This window comes from Theobroma umbraticum, unplaced genomic scaffold (genome assembly GCF_002168275.2).
Source record: "Theobroma umbraticum cultivar Fairchild unplaced genomic scaffold, ASM216827v3 scaffold_55.0, whole genome shotgun sequence".
NCBI classification, from domain to species: domain Eukaryota; kingdom Viridiplantae; phylum Streptophyta; class Magnoliopsida; order Malvales; family Malvaceae; genus Theobroma; species Theobroma umbraticum.
The window spans coordinates 2321546-2339299 of NW_018397270.1; the positions used below are offsets into that span (position 1 = coordinate 2321546).

At 30.4% G+C, this 17754-nt stretch overlaps 2 protein-coding genes across 2 annotated transcripts; both read right to left on the reverse strand.

Annotated features, from left to right (window-relative positions):
* Positions 1-738: 738 nt before the first annotated feature.
* On the reverse strand, positions 739-3088 carry DELTA-VPE (delta vacuolar processing enzyme). Its single transcript, XM_021441457.2, has 9 exons — positions 2873-3088; positions 2609-2773; positions 2360-2516; positions 2112-2197; positions 1834-2033; positions 1630-1678; positions 1338-1556; positions 1009-1215; positions 739-891 (listed from the first exon to the last, which is right to left on the reverse strand). The coding sequence occupies exons 1-9, from the start codon at positions 3086-3088 to the stop codon at positions 739-741; spliced, it is 1452 nt and encodes a 483-aa protein (XP_021297132.2).
* A 1851-nt stretch (positions 3089-4939) lies between these two features.
* Positions 4940-7518, reverse strand: LOC110426397 (uncharacterized). Its single transcript, XM_021441610.2, has 3 exons — positions 7421-7518; positions 5822-5922; positions 4940-5602 (listed from the first exon to the last, which is right to left on the reverse strand). The coding sequence occupies exons 1-3, from the start codon at positions 7516-7518 to the stop codon at positions 5127-5129; spliced, it is 675 nt and encodes a 224-aa protein (XP_021297285.1). The 3' UTR covers positions 4940-5126.
* Positions 7519-17754: the final 10236 nt, after the last annotated feature.

The window sequence follows — 17754 nt, forward strand, 5'->3', positions numbered from 1 at the left end:
GCTCGATATACCTCATCATCAAAGTTTTGAAGACATTAAGACATTTTCTAAATTGTGCCAGAGATTAGCAGAAATAGAAAAGTCATAGAATTACCACTTGATTGATAGATTTATTCTCCTTATTTTGACTCTTCTGGTTTTTACAGCAACTACAAAGAGAGCATTTTCAGTAATAAAAATTGTGAAAACAAGAATCCAGAACAAAATGGATGATAAATTTCTTGCAGATAATTTAGTTGTTTATATTGAGAAAGATATTACTAGTCGTTACAGTACAGAGTTAATAATTGATAAATTTGAATCTAGGAAACATCATCGAGCACAACTTTCGTAAATAACTATTATAACTCTTTTTTTTTTTGGTTTTTTATTTAGATGTTATATAAGATTATAATCTATTATGAATCTTTTGATCGTTGGTTAAATTCAACATATTAATTTTAAAAATTTTTATCTTTTATTTTTTTTTGTCTTTGGCCCCCCAATAAAAATTGGTTAAGTCCGCCCCTGTCTAGAGGCCAAATGGTGTAAAAGGTAATTTTGGATCATTTTTCATTTATTTTTTAAAGATACTAATAAAGTTCATATAACTATCACTTAATTGTTTATCAAAAGTAATTATAAATATAGAGCAAGCACAACATATAAGACAACAACTTATTTCAGGCATTTATCATGTAAAAGCTTTAATTTGAAGTACTCATTCAAATTATTAAATTTATTTTCAATATATAGCTTTCATGAACTAGGAGAATGCATGGAGCAAGCTTGAGTTATTGTTGCAGTAGCCTGCTTTATATCCACCCCAGCATTGCACATATTAGCAAAAGCTCCACTATACTTCATGTCGTACCTAGATGCGGATCCACAGTAATTTTTGAAAGCATTAACCTGCAAAAGCAAAGAGTGAAACAAACAGAGGGTAAGCCTCAAAGCATGTGAATTATGGTAATTACTATAGCTAGTGCTTGGGTGGGATTTTTGTTAGTATATCTTTGAACTACTTACAAGCATTTTGAAGCAATTCCAGTCATGAACAAGAGGTTGTCCAGCAGATTGAACAGACTTGAGCATTTCTGAGACATTCTGATGCCCAAAAAGAATTGCTATAATCTGATTTATACTTTGATCAATGTGCTTCCTATGGGAGAGTTCATCAAGCAACCTTTTGTGGGCTTCAGCCTTTTCTGCAGATTCTTCAGGAGCTCTAAGAAACTACAATATCAATTCAAACAAAATTACAAATTCATGAACATAAATATATAAATATATATATATATATATTGTCTAATTTTGGAATTTGTTCAAAAGGGTTAAGATACAAATGAACCCCAAACCTTATGCCAGAAATGAAGGAGGCTGGCATCACGTTGGCTAACAACTTTTGAAGACATTGGTGAATTCATGGGGTGAGCAGTAGCAGTAGGTGTAAAATTATCATTTGCTGGATTGGTACCCATATAAGAGAAGAGAACATCCTTTTCAAGTGTCACATTTCCATATTGCGTGACATGAGAACTAACATCCAGATTATCCACTGCTGTCCTCCTCCTAACCTGAAATATGCAATGACAAAATTCGTGTTGATTAATCATTTGATGATATGTTAATATAGTATTGAACACCTACCGCTTGATATTGCTGCTCCAGAGTTTCATTGCGTAAATCATGAATGTCACTGTTTATGTTAAACCAAAAGGAAAGAAGGAAATTAAAAATTCAATCAGTATGACTATATTAATTGGAAAATATCATTTACAATGCCTGTCTTTATATCATATAGAAAAAAAAAAGATTTAAGAGTTTTTAATTAAATTAAAACATATAGTGAACCTGTCCTCCATCCAAGAAATACTGAATAAGTCTCCCAAACATGTATCAAATTCTGGAGGGGAACTCGGATAATCTTCAGGACAATATGTTCCCCAACTATTCTCCATTGCATTTGCTGCTGTGATTGCATATATGCTTAAATTGTTTGGAAGAATCCCTTGAAACATGCTTCCAGACTCGCATGCTTCAACATACAAAACCTGAAATACGTTCATCATAAAATAAATAAAATAACTAAAAAGGGCTATTAATATATTGTCAAAAAATAATAAATTTACCATGCTTTTGTAACTTTTAGCTTCATGCTTCTTCTTCAGCGCATCTATGAGATCTTTGGCAGAAAGGTCATCACCAGATGGCATTCCTGTTAATGTGTAAAGTCATATACAGAGGATTATTAACAGTTTGCATTAAGCTAAATATAATTAAAAGCTTGGTGAGGACCATATTGACCCTTCAAAAAGGAAGACAAGCCGAAAGGTTAACTGTACTTAAATTAGTTGATAATGTTACTGGGGGTACTAACCAAGTAATCCAGGGCTGCCGTGATCAGTATAATATATGAAAATACGATCATTTGGACCGCTTTCTACAACTTTTCCACTTCCACCGGTAAGACCAGATTTGTTCCCAAGAATAACAGCGAGGAAGTTGTTCACGTTGACATCTTGCCCTGTGTAATCCTATCAAAAAAGGAGCAAGTATATCTATATGTATATATACATATAACCTAAAATTCCATGCAAAAAAGAGAAAGCAATTTGGACTAAATTACCTTGGGAACTCCTTTATAAACATCGTCTCCATTGGGTTTATTGATGATGACACCGGGTCTTGGATTGTATACACTGAATGCAATATCATCGTACATGAAAACAACAATGTTGTCATCTTCCAATCCACCGTTCTTCAAAATTTGATATGCATGGCACACATCAGCCTGCCAAGTATAGTTTTACCTTATTAATTAATATGAATTCCTTAGTATAGGAATGAATAGAATAGAGCTTATGATACGTGAAAATAAGTTGAGTTTTACCTGGTGCCTATAGTTCCCATAACCACGGGAACCAGCAATCAGAATAGCCCATCTTTTGCCCTCAGTGTCATTCACGTTGGGATGCACATTGTCCACATGATCAAACTCTGAAAACCTTGATGCTACGGTGTAGGAATTTGCATTGAGTCGTCCACTTCCAACAGCAAAACTCGATAGGGAAAGAAAAAGAAACAAGCGCAAGCAGCAAGAAATCATTTTGCTCTCGACCTGTAAAACGAATTCATTGCTATTTAAAATTAGTGAATGTAAGCCACCAAGGCATAAGCAAGAGGAACAAAATAAAATTACATTTTAAATGTAATAGTAAGTATATTAGCTATAGCAGTATATCAGTAACTTGTTTAAATTTTTGGACTATTTTACCTTTGTTTAAATTTTTCGAAAACAGTTTTACCCCTCTCCTAATAGGATAAGGAAAACTTTACCCTCGAATTGTCATAATCTTATGTATTAAAAAAAATTTAAAGTTTTAATTTAATAAAGAAATAAATTTAGGTTAATTAAAAATTAAATTAAATTCAATAAAAAAAGACTAAAAAATTGAATAACTTAATTTAGTTAAAACAATTTCAAAAATTAAAAGTTAAAATATACAAAATTTAACTTCAAGGGTATTTTAAAAAATTTATCATATTATCAGTGTTATTTCCTAGAATATTTCCACTGAACCAAACACTATAATCAAATATACTTAATAATTTATTGACTTCACCAAACAATGAAAAAATATAATACATCTAGATATTTGTACATATTTAATTCCTTAGGTGAAAATTCAGAAATACATATTAGTTAGGGTGTCTATTAAAGAAACTATATATAAAAAAACCCAAATTGTAGTAAATAAATTTAAGGAAACAATGAAAAGAGATGGTAGATTTCTTTTTGTTGCCCAAATTGTAGTAGGAAGATCTAAAGAAACAGTGTAAAGAGGAGATTCATTTTTGTTTGGAAACCAAATTCTTGTATATACATGTTAAGCCTATTCATGTGTGTGTACATACATTATCTTCTCTCTTTTCATTTTAGCAACTTTTTTCCTTTCTTCATGAGACCTGTTTATCACCTTCAAGTTGTATATACAAGAGTTTAACAATGGTGTAACATGGAGAATCAATCAAAACGAAAATCATATATAAAAAAGAAGGATAACATGAACTTGAAGGCAAATAAACAGAAACATTAAGTAAAGGGGAGATTAGGAATCTCACCTCTTGATGAATTGGTGGATGCTGAAACAGGGTTACTTGTTAGCAATGGGGTGGTCCTTTCCTTGGAACCCAATTTTATAGTACAAAGTTGAGGTGATGAGTAGAAACGGATGGTTTAGTTGAAAACCTTTTGCTATGGGCCTGACTCGTGGATGACTGAAATGGTAACGTTCAATACCATTGCCTTGTTTGGGGAATCAAATCCTTTTTATTCAACTTTGAAACTTCCGTCATTTCGATTCTTTCTGTGCCTCTTTTGACTAGTCAGTTCAGCTTGCAAGTTTGTACCTCGTCTCCCTCCTCGCTTCTTTGATAAACACTTGTGAAAATTATCATGCTAAAAACATTTTGCTTTGACCAACCAATCTTCCTTTTTTTGTTGTTTGACTAATGATAAATTACTGAAATTACAATAAGTATAATTAATGATTAATGATTTTAACGGTTAAAATTTTAAATTTTAATTTGGACATAAAGAGTTCGAATATTAAAATGAAAGTGGGTGAGTTTTTATAGAATAAGAGAGTTACATTTCATTATGAAGTCTAAAGCTCAATGGATTTTTTTTTGAATTTTGGTATAATGATTGAAAAAGCTCTCAGATTATTTAAAAAAATTTAATTTTTTTTATTTTTTTATTACATTTAATTAAGTTTTAATATTTTTATTTTAAGTTTAATAAGTTTTTACAATTAATGATTCATCAATTATCATTATAATAAAACAGTCGCTTGTCATTTTACATCTAAATAATGTTAACGTAGAGAGTTAAAATCGTACATGATCATGTCATCATATTAATATATCATGTCATTATAAAAAAGGTGAGAGGTACTGTTGTTTGCTTATAATTGACTAACAAAAATGGATTTGATTGTAATATCATATGATAGCTTTCAACATATAAACATTTGCATGCAAGACCATGTAAATACTGAAAAAGACACATGCTAGCCCATAGACACCATAGAAGAGCACCAACAAAAGATCCACATATGGCATCATCTTCTCTGCTGCCCTTATCACCCCATCCTCCTCCTCTTATATATGTTGACCTCTTTTTGTGGTTTTCTGCCTTTAATTAATTGAAGGCGTCGAGAACTTCTTAGCCTCCTGGAACTGGCCCTTAGATGAACTGAAACTTCACTATTCTTCAACTTTACATGACGGTTATGAGGGTGATTGCTCTGCAGTCTTTGCCTATTTCTATCTGTGTTCTTCCTTTTGGAGAAACTTGGGTGGTGGTGGTGATGATAATTATCTGAATAATCACTTTCACTGCTTGAACTAAACCCTACTTCAATGTCTCGAAAACGACGACGACGACGGTGGTAGCGATTTACTCGTTTTGTGTTCTTAAGCTTGTGCCACAAGAAACAGGTAACATCTTCTAATGCAAACCAGTATGTTTCACAACCTGCCCAGCATATCTTGCAAAGGCTCCTTATGACGCACTGGCATATCCCCAACTTGAGTAATAGGTACAGGAACATCAAAACTGTGACAAAACAGTAAATATGAAGAAGAAAATGAAATTGTTAGCTTATCTTGAATCAAATGAAAGTTTAAAGAGAAAGAAGTAAGATCTTAGCAGTTTAGAAGATGCTGTTTGGTCCTATTTCGAATACAAAATAATCATGCACAAGAATTCCAAGAAAGTTTATTTGGAAATTTCTTGTATATTTATAGCTAAAACATTGTGTTCCGAACAGATTACTTATGAAACAAAGGCCCAAAATCATCAATAGCTTCACCAGATTGGAGACACATAGATGCTCAATAAAGCAAATTGCATCCCATGGCCCCGAACAAATGCCCCTGCAAAGCAAGGAATTGGATGTCAACACCAAACAAACTACAAGAAATAACCATATTTTCGATATCCATATCGGGTCACCATTCATGGCTATTGTGCACGATGGCCAAACACAAATCAAAATGTTTCCTTCCACATGAAGTAAGCAAAAGGAAAATGCTATTGGTAATTGAAGAAATGCCATGACCAGGGCCCAGTTTGTAAAAGCAAGATGGTTATGAAGTATATGTCCAGGGCAAATTATACTGTGAACTTGAGATAGAAAAGATGGAAAGATGTTAACAAAACCATTTTCTTGCTGCTCACCAAAACTATATATCTGGGAATCTTTGTCAGAGCACATAGTTGTGAATACAGATATGATTTTTTAACCTTAAAACAAGCACTTTGTCAAAATGGATGAATCTCTAAGGTGGTTGGAGCTCAATACGATCATGTTCTATATATCCTTGTGGAAAAGGGGCTGAAGTCCTCTCTGCATTGTGTTTATACCTGAGTGATTAATTAAGTCATGGATCAAAGGAGTGAAAAGAAAAGGTAGAATCTGAAGGCCGAATAAAGGTGAAAATAGTTCCGCCGAACAACTGCAATTTGGGCATCTAGTCATTGAAGCAGTTGATGGAGGGCAGACATGAAGGAGCATACTGATTTTGCTATAAAAATGGCAAGAGTATGAAATATATATGAAGAGCTGTTCTCTTAAGCTATCATCCGATGCCTACTAGTTCAAGTGGATAACTTCGGTTTTGCAAGTAAAACGGACTATGAGGTTTTTCCTCCTCTGGGATAGATTTAATTGACACTTACACATCTTGAATCATTGTAGACACTGGAAGACACAAAAGGAACGATCCAAGGCAATCAACAAACACAACAAAATCCTGGGAAAAAGTCAGTCCAACATCGGACAGAAATGAGAAAATTGAAAAGAAAAGCACTTTTCAGATCAGGGGGTTTACTATTATGGAAAATCAATCTGGAATGCAGCTACATACTAACATGGGTAAATCTTTGCAATGGGAAAGAGGACTCCTGCAAACACATACCAAACAAATTACTTGGACACAGACTGCTGGAAACAGAGAAAAACAACTATATTCCTCTATCTCAGCTTTTACCACTCAGACATGATTAGCAGGATAATAGTTATTACATACAAATCTTTTTTTAAAATGTCCATTTTGCTTATCCAGGCACAGAGAAGTTTCTTAACCAATCTGGAGTTCAACCTCATGGCAAGGCTATATCATGACTGTCATTAACTAAATTACATCATGATGACACATACTACCATGTTTTTCTTAATGCTTTCTTCACTGTACAACAATCTCAAGTGTAGATTTATTGGAAAAGTACAATGCAGATGAATTATAGAATAGAGATAATATATACCCATAGTTCCCACTCATTTGGTTCCCTAATTAAAATATTGAACAGAAACTAGCAAGTGATCATAAGACTTCAATTGAAAAGAAAGAACAATAATTATAAATTTCTCACTCGCATGATCCACCAAAAACGCTCTTAAATGGAGCTGCTAACACGTTTCCAAGTACTCCTCCAATCCCATTTGCAGCTTTACTCACAACTGTCCCCATTACTGTCTGTTCCACAATCACATTCCAGTCAAAAAGCCTACTTCAGTTTTCCTGTTACAAGTGCCATCCTCACACTCACAAAAGAAATTGATAAAAAAAAAAGAAAATGAAGAAAATTGAAGATATTTAAAAAGAAAAACGAAATTGCCCAAAGAGAAAATTAGAAAAAAAAAAAAACAATGGCAACAGTGTATCAACAATATTTGCATATGTAAGAGAGGATTGGCCAGCCTGGGTGGAAATATAAGCATTTATAAGCGCACGTGTATCTATAATATATGATATGCAAACGAAACATCTGGGAATTCAGTCCCCTAGTCATACTTTGAAGTTTGAAGTATACATTCAGCCTTTACATATGTTTGTTCTTTTCTGTATACAAGTATAGTGATGGAAAATGAAGAAAAGAAGTACTGCAACTCAAACACAAAATGGAAAAGGGATTAAAGAAAGAGAATGAATATATATGTAAAGGAAACGGTGTCCTTACTTGGGATCATGGGATTAAGTGAAGGCAAAAGAAAGTAGGAGAAAGAGATATGGGGGAGGGAAGGAGAGACGGTTTACAACAATCAGTCAGTTAAAACGGGGAAGTTTATTTCAATAACCCATTTAGCTGTGCAAAACATATCTATACTATCTTTTTATATATTAAAATTGACTTCAAATTGGGACTGTTCGAATTCATGTTTAAGTGTCATTTTACTCTAATTTTATTGTTAATACTGTTAATTTTTTTTATAATATTTGTTTTAATCCTTTGCTAATGCTTTCGTTTTTTCTATTATGGTTTTTGTACAAACTTAATTGTCTCAAGGTCAGTCTTAGATATTTTATGTAATTAAATTTATTCTTGAATCATTTGATTTTCAATATTTTATATTCTGATTTTATTTGCTTAACTATTGTCATTTTTTCTCTGTGGTAAGTAGCAAAACACAGAAACAAGGGTTACTAACATCGTCAAATTTTTTTCAACTTATGTTTTCAAATATACTATTTGTATAATATCTACAGATAATAGTTAGGAATATACAATACTAATTGTAAGTCACCCATAAGACTGCCTTTAATTTTTTCGTAGAAAATCTGTTCTAAACTGATCCTAAAAATGCACACAATTTCGTGTATATATATATATATATATATATATTGCAACACTCTAGTTTATATATTTCAACAATATATTTGCATGCAGCCTCCAAAATACAATTACTTCCACATATGTTATGCAAATTGCCTGCACTGTTCTTATAGATAAGCTTCCATTTAGTACTTCGAACAATGCTCACAAAATAATTTCCAAAAATACTTACAAAATAACAGTCTCCTAACCCAACGCGTAAGAATTATATTAATGCGTGTGTGTGTGTGTATATATATATATTCGGGTTCAATAAAACTCGAAATTCACACACTTAACGTCAAGCTGAATTCTACTCTAAAGTTATAAAAATTGACCTTAGTCTAAGGTCATAAAATAAGAATCGTTAGTTATATTAAGATAAATATCAGTTGTTGATATGTAAAACTTATTAATTTAAGGTATTGGTTTTTTTTTTTTTATAATTGAAGGAAGGAAGATTCGAATTTTGTTTTTTCAGTTGGAAGATAATATATCAATTAATGAACCAAATGCTTAGGTGTTAATTTAAAGTATTGGTTATTTAATTTAATATTTTAAAAAATAAAATGATAAAGTGAGTCATTGGAGGAGTTTCCCGACCGAAAACTTCCCTCTTGTTGTGATTCGGTTTCTCTCTTCAATTGAATCGATTACATTGTGCTTCTCTCACGACTGGATTTTCCTTGGAGAATGCTTGCTTTATGCATTATCGATGCCCACTCAAAAAAATAGTACCAATTAATAATTTGTTATCTTATTTTCAATTTTAATAAAAAGTATTAATTTCATATTTAATTTTATTTCGCTTAATTATTTTTCTTTTTATTTTGTTTTTATTATTATTATTTTATATTAGAAACATTTCTTGAATTTTCTCAGCACTTTTGATAAAAACTAAGAGAGTTCTCCCATCTTAAGAACATTCAAGGAAATCACCTGAAGAAATTTCATTGCTGGAATTGAATGATTTATTAAAAATTTGGGTTAAATCCTTTTCTATTTCTTTATTTTTATTATTATATATTATTTTAATTTAGTTTTTATATTATTTTATATATTTTTATTTGATAATTACTTTCCTATTATTTTTTATAAATAAAATATTCTCCCCAAAACTTTTGGTCCCGTAATTATTTTATTTTGAAAAGTTTAAGAAAATTATCAATTGTAACTTTCCTAAAAAGTTCCTTTTAAAAAATATTTGTTGTAAACAAATATAATTTTTTAATTTAATTAGTTCAATTTTTGTTACAATTTTTATTATTCCTAATTAATATTTCTTGAAATAATTTCATAGTTTTAAATATGTACATAATAAATAAATAATGAAATAAAGGAATGATTAAAATTTTATCTTTCATATTTTTATTATTCATAGTATTTTCTGAAATAATTTTCCAAGTTTAAATATGTGCATGAAAGAAAGAAAAATAAATAAATAAAAATTGGAAATAGAAATATAAAAAATGAATAAAAATTCAAATTAAATAGCTAAAAATAATCTCATGTGAGAGTTGCATAAGTGATCATTTTCTTAATTTATGTGTGGAATGTTATGCTTTGTGTTAAAATCTTTAAGCTCCTAGGTAAACCTCAAGAGAAAGGGTGAATTGAGTATTTTGAAATTTCTTTAAGAGATCATTTTTCACAAGTCAAGAGCTACGCTAAACTAAGAGCCTTTAAAACCGAGCAGCAAGAGATTTGAAAGTCCATAGTTGAAAATCTTTGAGATGATATGCAAGCAAGAACGTAAGTGACAAATTAAAACAAACACAAAGGACACAAGATTTATACAAATTCAACCTTGATGCTTACTTACTCTCCCTTAGCTCACCAAGAAATTTGCAATCTACTAATTCAAGTACCCTTTAAGGATGAAGTATAACCTATACAATGGTGCATTTTCACAAGCTGAAGTACAACCCTTACACTTGTTTTTTCAAGGCTTAAGCAAACAATATACACTTACTTTTTCTAGGATTAAGTAGAAACTTTTTACCTGTTCACAAGCTTAAGTATAACTTCTCAACATTACTTTTTTAAGGGTTAAGGTATAACTACTTCAAAACACTCAACCTTTTCAAGGGTAAGGTATAACCTTTACAAGAATGAGAATTTAGCTAAAGTTTGCCTCTAAGTAGGCAAAATACAGCAATGATATTAAGAGACAAATGAAGGATTGATAAAGGATTAGGAGTTCAGCTCATCAATTAACAAAGGATAGGAACACTAAGTTTGAAGAGTCAGAATAAGGGATTTTCTCTTGAAGGATTCACTCTTGCTTAGGATTTCTTTTCAATGTGCTCTCTTAACTCACAAATGAGTTCTAGCCTTCTATTTATATCAAAAGACCTCAATCTAGCCATTTGGCTTTTGAAATTCAAAATTCTAGCCATTATCTTTATCTTCCTTTAGTTTGTCTAATGTGATGTCTCGATACTTGCAATCAGAGTCTCGATACTTTAAGTTCCACTCTTTACTGGTGTCTCAATAATTTAGATGCCTTTCTCGATACTTTAATCTTCCTTAAGCAATTCTGAGAAAGCCTTATCTCGATACTTAATTGGTTTGGTCTCAATTCATTGTAGCTTGCTCTCTAAAATTCACTTCTCGAGATAATGTCTCAATATGCTTGCAAGTTGATCTTTGTACATGAGCAGTTGACCTCTGAAGTTTTAAATGTTGAAGTTTTCAATCTTGATACGATTCATTGAGTCTTAATACTTGGACACATGTTTTCTGTTCCATGTTCTCTAAAGGTGTTGTGTAAATACTACAGATCTACCATCTCGGTACATTCAATCTTCTTCTATGCAAGCAAAGTCTCGATACTCAAATTGTGTGTCTCGATACATTGATGCTTGCTTTCTAGAGTTTTGCTTTTTTGAGAAGTTGTCTTGATACGTGAAGCTTCAATCTCGATACTTCAGTAGTCGTTCTCCATAATTTTGTCTTTCTCTTCATGGAATCTCGATATCGTCTAGAGTTATCTCAATACACCTTCATACTTAGTTTGTTTCTTAAGGCATACAAAGTAAAAAGTCTCGATACCTTCACTCAAGGTCTTGGTACTTCAAGTTAGTTTAAGCCCCTTAAAAAGTATTAAACTTAAGTACTTAGCCTATTTGTCAATTAAATTCATAGAAGTTTTTCATTAAAGTCCTAATGCCCTAGGCATTTAATATTTTGATCATTAGCTTTTGTCATATTAAAACAAGAATCAATCATAAAGTTAACACTTTGATACAAGCTAAAGTGGTCCTATGCTAAAAAAGGATGGATATTGAGTATAACATGAAATACAAGAAAGAAAGCCAATGATCAATAATGGATTTATCACCTTAAGTGAATATAAGGGGAATATTCCATTCTTAACAAGTAATAACTCTTTGAATCCTAAGGTTAGGTATGGGTGAGTAAATGGGTGGATTAGTTGGTTTGGTCCGTCATATTTAAAAGCTAAATGGATCAAAATTTTTTTAAAAAATCGACAAAAACTAACAAAATTTTAAAGAAGACCAAACGAACCAAAATTGAATTGGTTTAGTGAGTTTGGTTTTGGACCAATAGACTAAAATTTTATCAATTTTTTTCTTTTGCAAATTACAATATTAAAACTTATAAATTTCATCCATAATTATAAAATATACAAAAATTTAAACATAAAAAGAAAAAACATGCATTTGTTCCTTCACTCACACTTGGCAAAGGCTTGGTTTACTTTCCATCCATACACAAGTTTGAGTCCTTATATCAACAAAAGTTTAAATATTTTATATTTTATTAATAAATGAATAATTTTTTTTTGAAACGCAATAAATGAATAATTATTATCAATAATAAACTTTAATATATTTATATTAAACTTTAGTAAATAATGAATAATTACTAATAATAATATATTTAGATATTCATAATATATTACACATTAATGTATAATATAATATATTTAATATTATTAAATTGTAAGCAAAACCAATATTATTTTATCCTTTATTTACAATATATTGTTCATTAATTATTAACTAAATTTATTATTTTTTAAAATATTAATTACTCATTTATAATAAATATAAATAAAGAACATATTTATAAGCCTCCAAAAGGTAGTGGTTTAAGGTTATACCATTTCCTCGAAAAAGCATAGAGGTTCTAACTTGGCTTTGAAAAGTTAAAAAAGTTGTGCTGGATCCATAAAAGACATTGTATTGAGAGGTTGTACTTGATCTTTAGAAAGCATTATAAAGGTTATGCTTGAGCCTTAAAAATTATTTTTCATAGTAAATTTGAAGCTCTTTAGCTTGCTAAGAGAGAGGGCGTAAATGCCTATAAAGAAGGCCAAACCTCTATAAATTTTTGTGTGTTTTTTCTCTCCACTTTTTACTCCTTGAACTTGTGCATTTCATCTCGAAGAAGTATTAGAAATTTGTCTACAACTTACTTATTCTTCACTTTTACACTTTTGCATTTTACTTTGAAGAGTTTGGAAAATTTGTTTTCAACTTATGTGTTCATTAAGTTGCTTATTAAATTTCCTTTGCCATGTTTTGAAGTTAAAAGCAAATTTGAGAAACTTGTCTTCAAGCTTGCCATCATTAAAAGTTTAATTTGGTGAAAAGAATTTTTATAAATCCAATTCACTCCCCTTCTTAAATATTTTCTCATTATTATTGAGCTAATATTCTTAACAAATAGCAAATAGGGGAAACTTTGGACACATCCTGGTGTCCTTTCCAAAGGCTCCAATAGGACACCTCATGGCTAAATATCCTCTCCTAAGTTCCCCAAGGTTTGACTTAGCACCAAAACCTCTTTAAATACTCCCACCATCATCCAAATTAGAGAGAAAAAGAAGGAAAATGTTTTAGATTCTATTAAGGAACCCAAAAACTTACACTTGGTGCTTTAAAGATGATTTTGCTATTTTGTAATTGATTTTGAAAATCTCCTACTGAAATTGATTTCAGGATATTTTAAGGAATTTGAGTTCTGATTATGAGGTGAGTGGCTAATTATAGTTAATTCCCTAAGATTTGTTAATTTCAACCTTTGGTTAAGTGTTCTATTGATATATCTTAATGTTCTTAGTTATCTTTGAAGTTTGAGATTAATTTTGAATCTTGAGGTTAAAGTTATGTTCTTTCATTGGACTTATAAAGGATATATCTTTTGTCATGTTCATTAGTCATCATCACAACTTTTTTCTTATAAGGATACGCGTTAATTTGGCCTTAACCTATTTTATTGCACCTATTACTCTAGTTACTGTAATTTACCAATTTCTGTCAATTTGGAATTTAAGTTTGGATTAAAGCTTTTCCAGCATATGTTTGGTGTGCTAAAATGATCCCAAAGCTTTGTTACTAGTGAACCTTTTCAGATTAGTTCCCTTTACAGTGCTTTTAGCAAGAGTATGAGTTTTTAGGGCAACTAAGTTAAGTCTTTGTTTAATCTAGTTTTCTTTGATTCTATCTAAAAGCTTATTCATCTATTAGAATCATGAAAACAATGTTTTAAAGTGAGAATAAGTATTAAACTTGTTTATGAATATGTGCTGTTTTAAACTATATTAGGAGTACTTTTAACGTACATGATCTACTATGAGACTTTTGAACTCTTGGGAACTCTTATCTGTCCTTTGAACTCTTGGGAACTATCATGCTATAAAGTAGACTTTTGAAGTATTTTATGTGGTTTTGAAACATTTTAATAAAGCTTGACATGTGGACTAAAGTTGAAACATAGCAATGACATATGATTGGTTTTTGGGCATTTTGAATATGATTAGTTATTATTATATGAATGAATATGAAAATATGACTTTTGACCTCTTTCAAGCATCAATGAAGCTTATACTTGATGTGCCCTTTAGGTTTGACCAATAAGAGTTTGACTTATTTGATTCATCGATGAAAGTTTGGACCCATCTAGTGCATAGATAAGGTATACAATATATGGTATATGGACTCTAGTCAATTGGTGGCACCTTTTATAGGAGTTTGACTCATTTAAGATGCATCAACGAGAGTTAAAACTTCACAATATAAGGTTGAGGAGGACTGTGACCCTTTTTAAAGTGAAATGATTTCTTATTATATACTAGATATTTTAAGATGATTCTTTCGATTTTGGGATCACATGTGAAAAATGATAAGATTTATCTGTTTAAGAATCTCTTTTTATATGAACCTTTAGAAATGGTATTTGAACTTGAATATGTGTAAGAAAACACTTTGATATCGATTTTGGAGCTTTTGGTAATATGAACTATATTAGCGTTTTTTCTAAAGACTATGGTGTGAAATCCCACATGGAGTAAGAAGATAAGTTAAGAAATCCTTAATTGAGCATATAGATTGCATATTTTGAATATCAAATTTAGTTTTAACTTTCAAAAGAATTCATTGACACTTTTGGTTGTCTATTATTTTTGAAGCAGAAAATTTTCTAAGTTTGGAAGGGTCAAAATATGTAACTTTTACAGAACAATATTTTGAAAATAAAAAATGGCGGTAATGATTTTCTTGATTTTTATATGATCAAAAATGATTTTTTCATAATTTTTGGAGTACATTTGCTATGGTAAATAGGTGCCGCAAATTTAATTTTAGTCAAACTTTTTCAATTTTGTTTTTGAAATCAAAATTTAGATTTTGATTCTTTTAGATTTTTATTTTTTTTATATTTTTTTATTGAATTCAACTGGTTGTTTGCTTATTTACATTAAATATCTTAAGTAAATGTAGAGCAAAAAAAAAGAAGTAAAAATAAAGAAATTTACTCAAACAGTGTTTAATAGTTTTTAATGCCTCAGAAACTATATTTTGTTTCAAAAGTATCGATACATGTTAATAATGTATCGATACAATTTTTTCAAAACCTAATGTATCGATACATTCAAATGGTTGTTTGCTTATTTACATTAAATATCTTAAGTAAATGTAGAGTAAAAAAAAGAAGTAAAAATAAAAAAATTTACTCAAATAGTGTTTAATAGTATTTAATGCCTCAGAAACTATATTTTGTTTCAAATGTATCGATACATGTTAATAATGTATCGATACAATTTTTTCAAAACTAAATGTATCAATATATGGCCTAAATGTATCGATACATTTCGTCGGTTTAAAAAAAAAATAGAGACAAAACTATAATTTCATACTCAAAATTATAAATACCTTACATTTTTGAGGGTTTTCAACCCTCAATTATTGTTCTAAGGTATTGCTCTTAACTTAAGCTCTCTCAACCTATTTTTGATGCAATCTTCATCTTTGATCATTAAAAAACTTTGTTTTGAGTTTAAACAATAAAAATGACATTTTTATTCTTTGAAAAGTCTAAATGTTGATTTTTAGTTTATGAAAATATGATTTTAATACCTAATTTTTTGTGTTGATTAACGCTTAAAAGCTTTTTGATTTTCTTAGGCATCTAAGTTCATTTAAGGTAAAGATGAAAGATTTATGAGTTTTTAAGCATGGGTTTTAGCTAAAAATTTATTTTTGCTAAAAACGAGTAAGTTTCAAAAGTGCCTAGGATGATTATTTCGAAATTTTTATTTTAGGAATTGATTGTAATGAATGTTGTGTGATAGGAACGCTTGAAAAACTCTACGGATTTTGCCAAAACGAAGTTGTGACCGGAGTTAGGAATCGAATCTTCAACTTGGTGAGTGGATACACCACTTTCAAATTACTTTAATATATAAAGCTAGCATGATTTCTATGAAATGATTATTTATGTATGTTGAAATGATGTCTCTAAAATGGTTTTTTCAAAGGATTTGAGTTTCAAAAATAAAAATGGTTTTCTAAGAAAATAGATTGTTAGCGATTGTGATATGATTGAACCAACAATTTTCAAAATATTTACGTATCTACTATGTATGTAAATATTCAACTATGTATTATTTCAATAAGGGGGGACAAGCACCTTTGTTGACTCTATATGTTTTGGATGATAACAAAACATTCCTTATTCATTCATGTCTAGCTTCACTATTTAAGTGTGCAAGCTATAGTTGACTCCATTGTCAAGAAGGTTGTTGATGGAATTTGATGAGAATTTCAAAGGTAAAGAGGCTTCTAAAAGTTAAGCAAACTTGTTTTCTTGTAAATGCTATTTCAAATGCTCTTAAATATCATGTTTCATGAACTTTACGTTTAAATTGTTTACAAATGGCATAAGATTACAAGTGCATGTTTACGAAATAATCTTATCCACTAGCTTGTCCCCTTCTATTATCGATTCACAGAATCTTTATGACTCACACGTTATTTTTCCTATTTATTTTTGTTGTAGATTAGTGATAGCACTTTTGATAGCCACCAATGTCATGGAGACGTGATCCGTTCCTTTTTTGGCAGTTGATCTAGCAACCCCTTACAGTGTCACATCATGTTCCACTAACAAGTCAATCTTTTATTTTGTTTATAAATAATTGTTTGCATTGGAATGTTAAGCCATTGTGTGGCAAGTTACTTTTATGTTAATATGTGAGTATTAAGAATGTTGAGCAATGGAATGGCAATTATTTTCATTAGATTATATGAACACTATGAATAATGGCCTGCAAGCCTATATGAGCATTAGGGATGCCTTTATAGATTTTATGATAATTGTTCTAGGTACATATTTTATGTATGAGAAGTGTGTACACCTTTTATGTTAAGAAATCCATAACCGTGTACTTATGCCTATGCATGAATGCTTATGTTTGCATATATCTATGCTAATATGTGATTGATGATTGATTGAGGTTAAGAGGCTTACTTAGGCCTAATAGGCCAAACCCGTCTGGGTCCATGTGCCGATCATGATCCCATTAAGAAATGGGATGTGACATGTTGATATTTGAATTATATATGTATTTTGTGCCCTATATTTGTTATAAATTTCTAATTTCATAAGTTAAGAGCTCTATTTTTTATAGTGCTTTGAACCATTTGGTAAGAGTCGTTTAGAACCACTAAAATACCATATTCTAAAGTACTTGGAAATGCCTCAATATGGCCTCTTTTGCTTCCATTTGTGTTGTTTGGGTGCCGTTTCCTTAATTATGGTTAATTTACATGCTGAGCTATGTGGCTCATTATGTTTTGTTTCTT

Coding starts and splice junctions, on each gene's coding strand:
- LOC110426397 (XM_021441610.2), bottom strand. CDS start 7,518: ATGGGGACAGTTGTGAGTAAAGCTGCAAATGGGATTGGAGGAGTACTT. Junction 5,923..7,420: donor GTTTTTGGTGGATCATGCGA/GTGAGAAATTTA, acceptor CTTGCTTTGCAG/GGGCATTTGTTCGGGGCCAT. Junction 5,603..5,821: donor TTTGGGCCTTTGTTTCATAA/GTAATCTGTTCG, acceptor GTTTTGTCACAG/TTTTGATGTTCCTGTACCTA.
- DELTA-VPE (XM_021441457.2), bottom strand. CDS start 3,088: ATGATTTCTTGCTGCTTGCGCTTGTTTCTTTTTCTTTCCCTATCGAGT. Junction 2,774..2,872: donor ATGGGAACTATAGGCACCAG/GTAAAACTCAAC, acceptor TATACTTGGCAG/GCTGATGTGTGCCATGCATA. Junction 1,557..1,629: donor TGGAGCAGCAATATCAAGCG/GTAGGTGTTCAA, acceptor TGCATATTTCAG/GTTAGGAGGAGGACAGCAGT.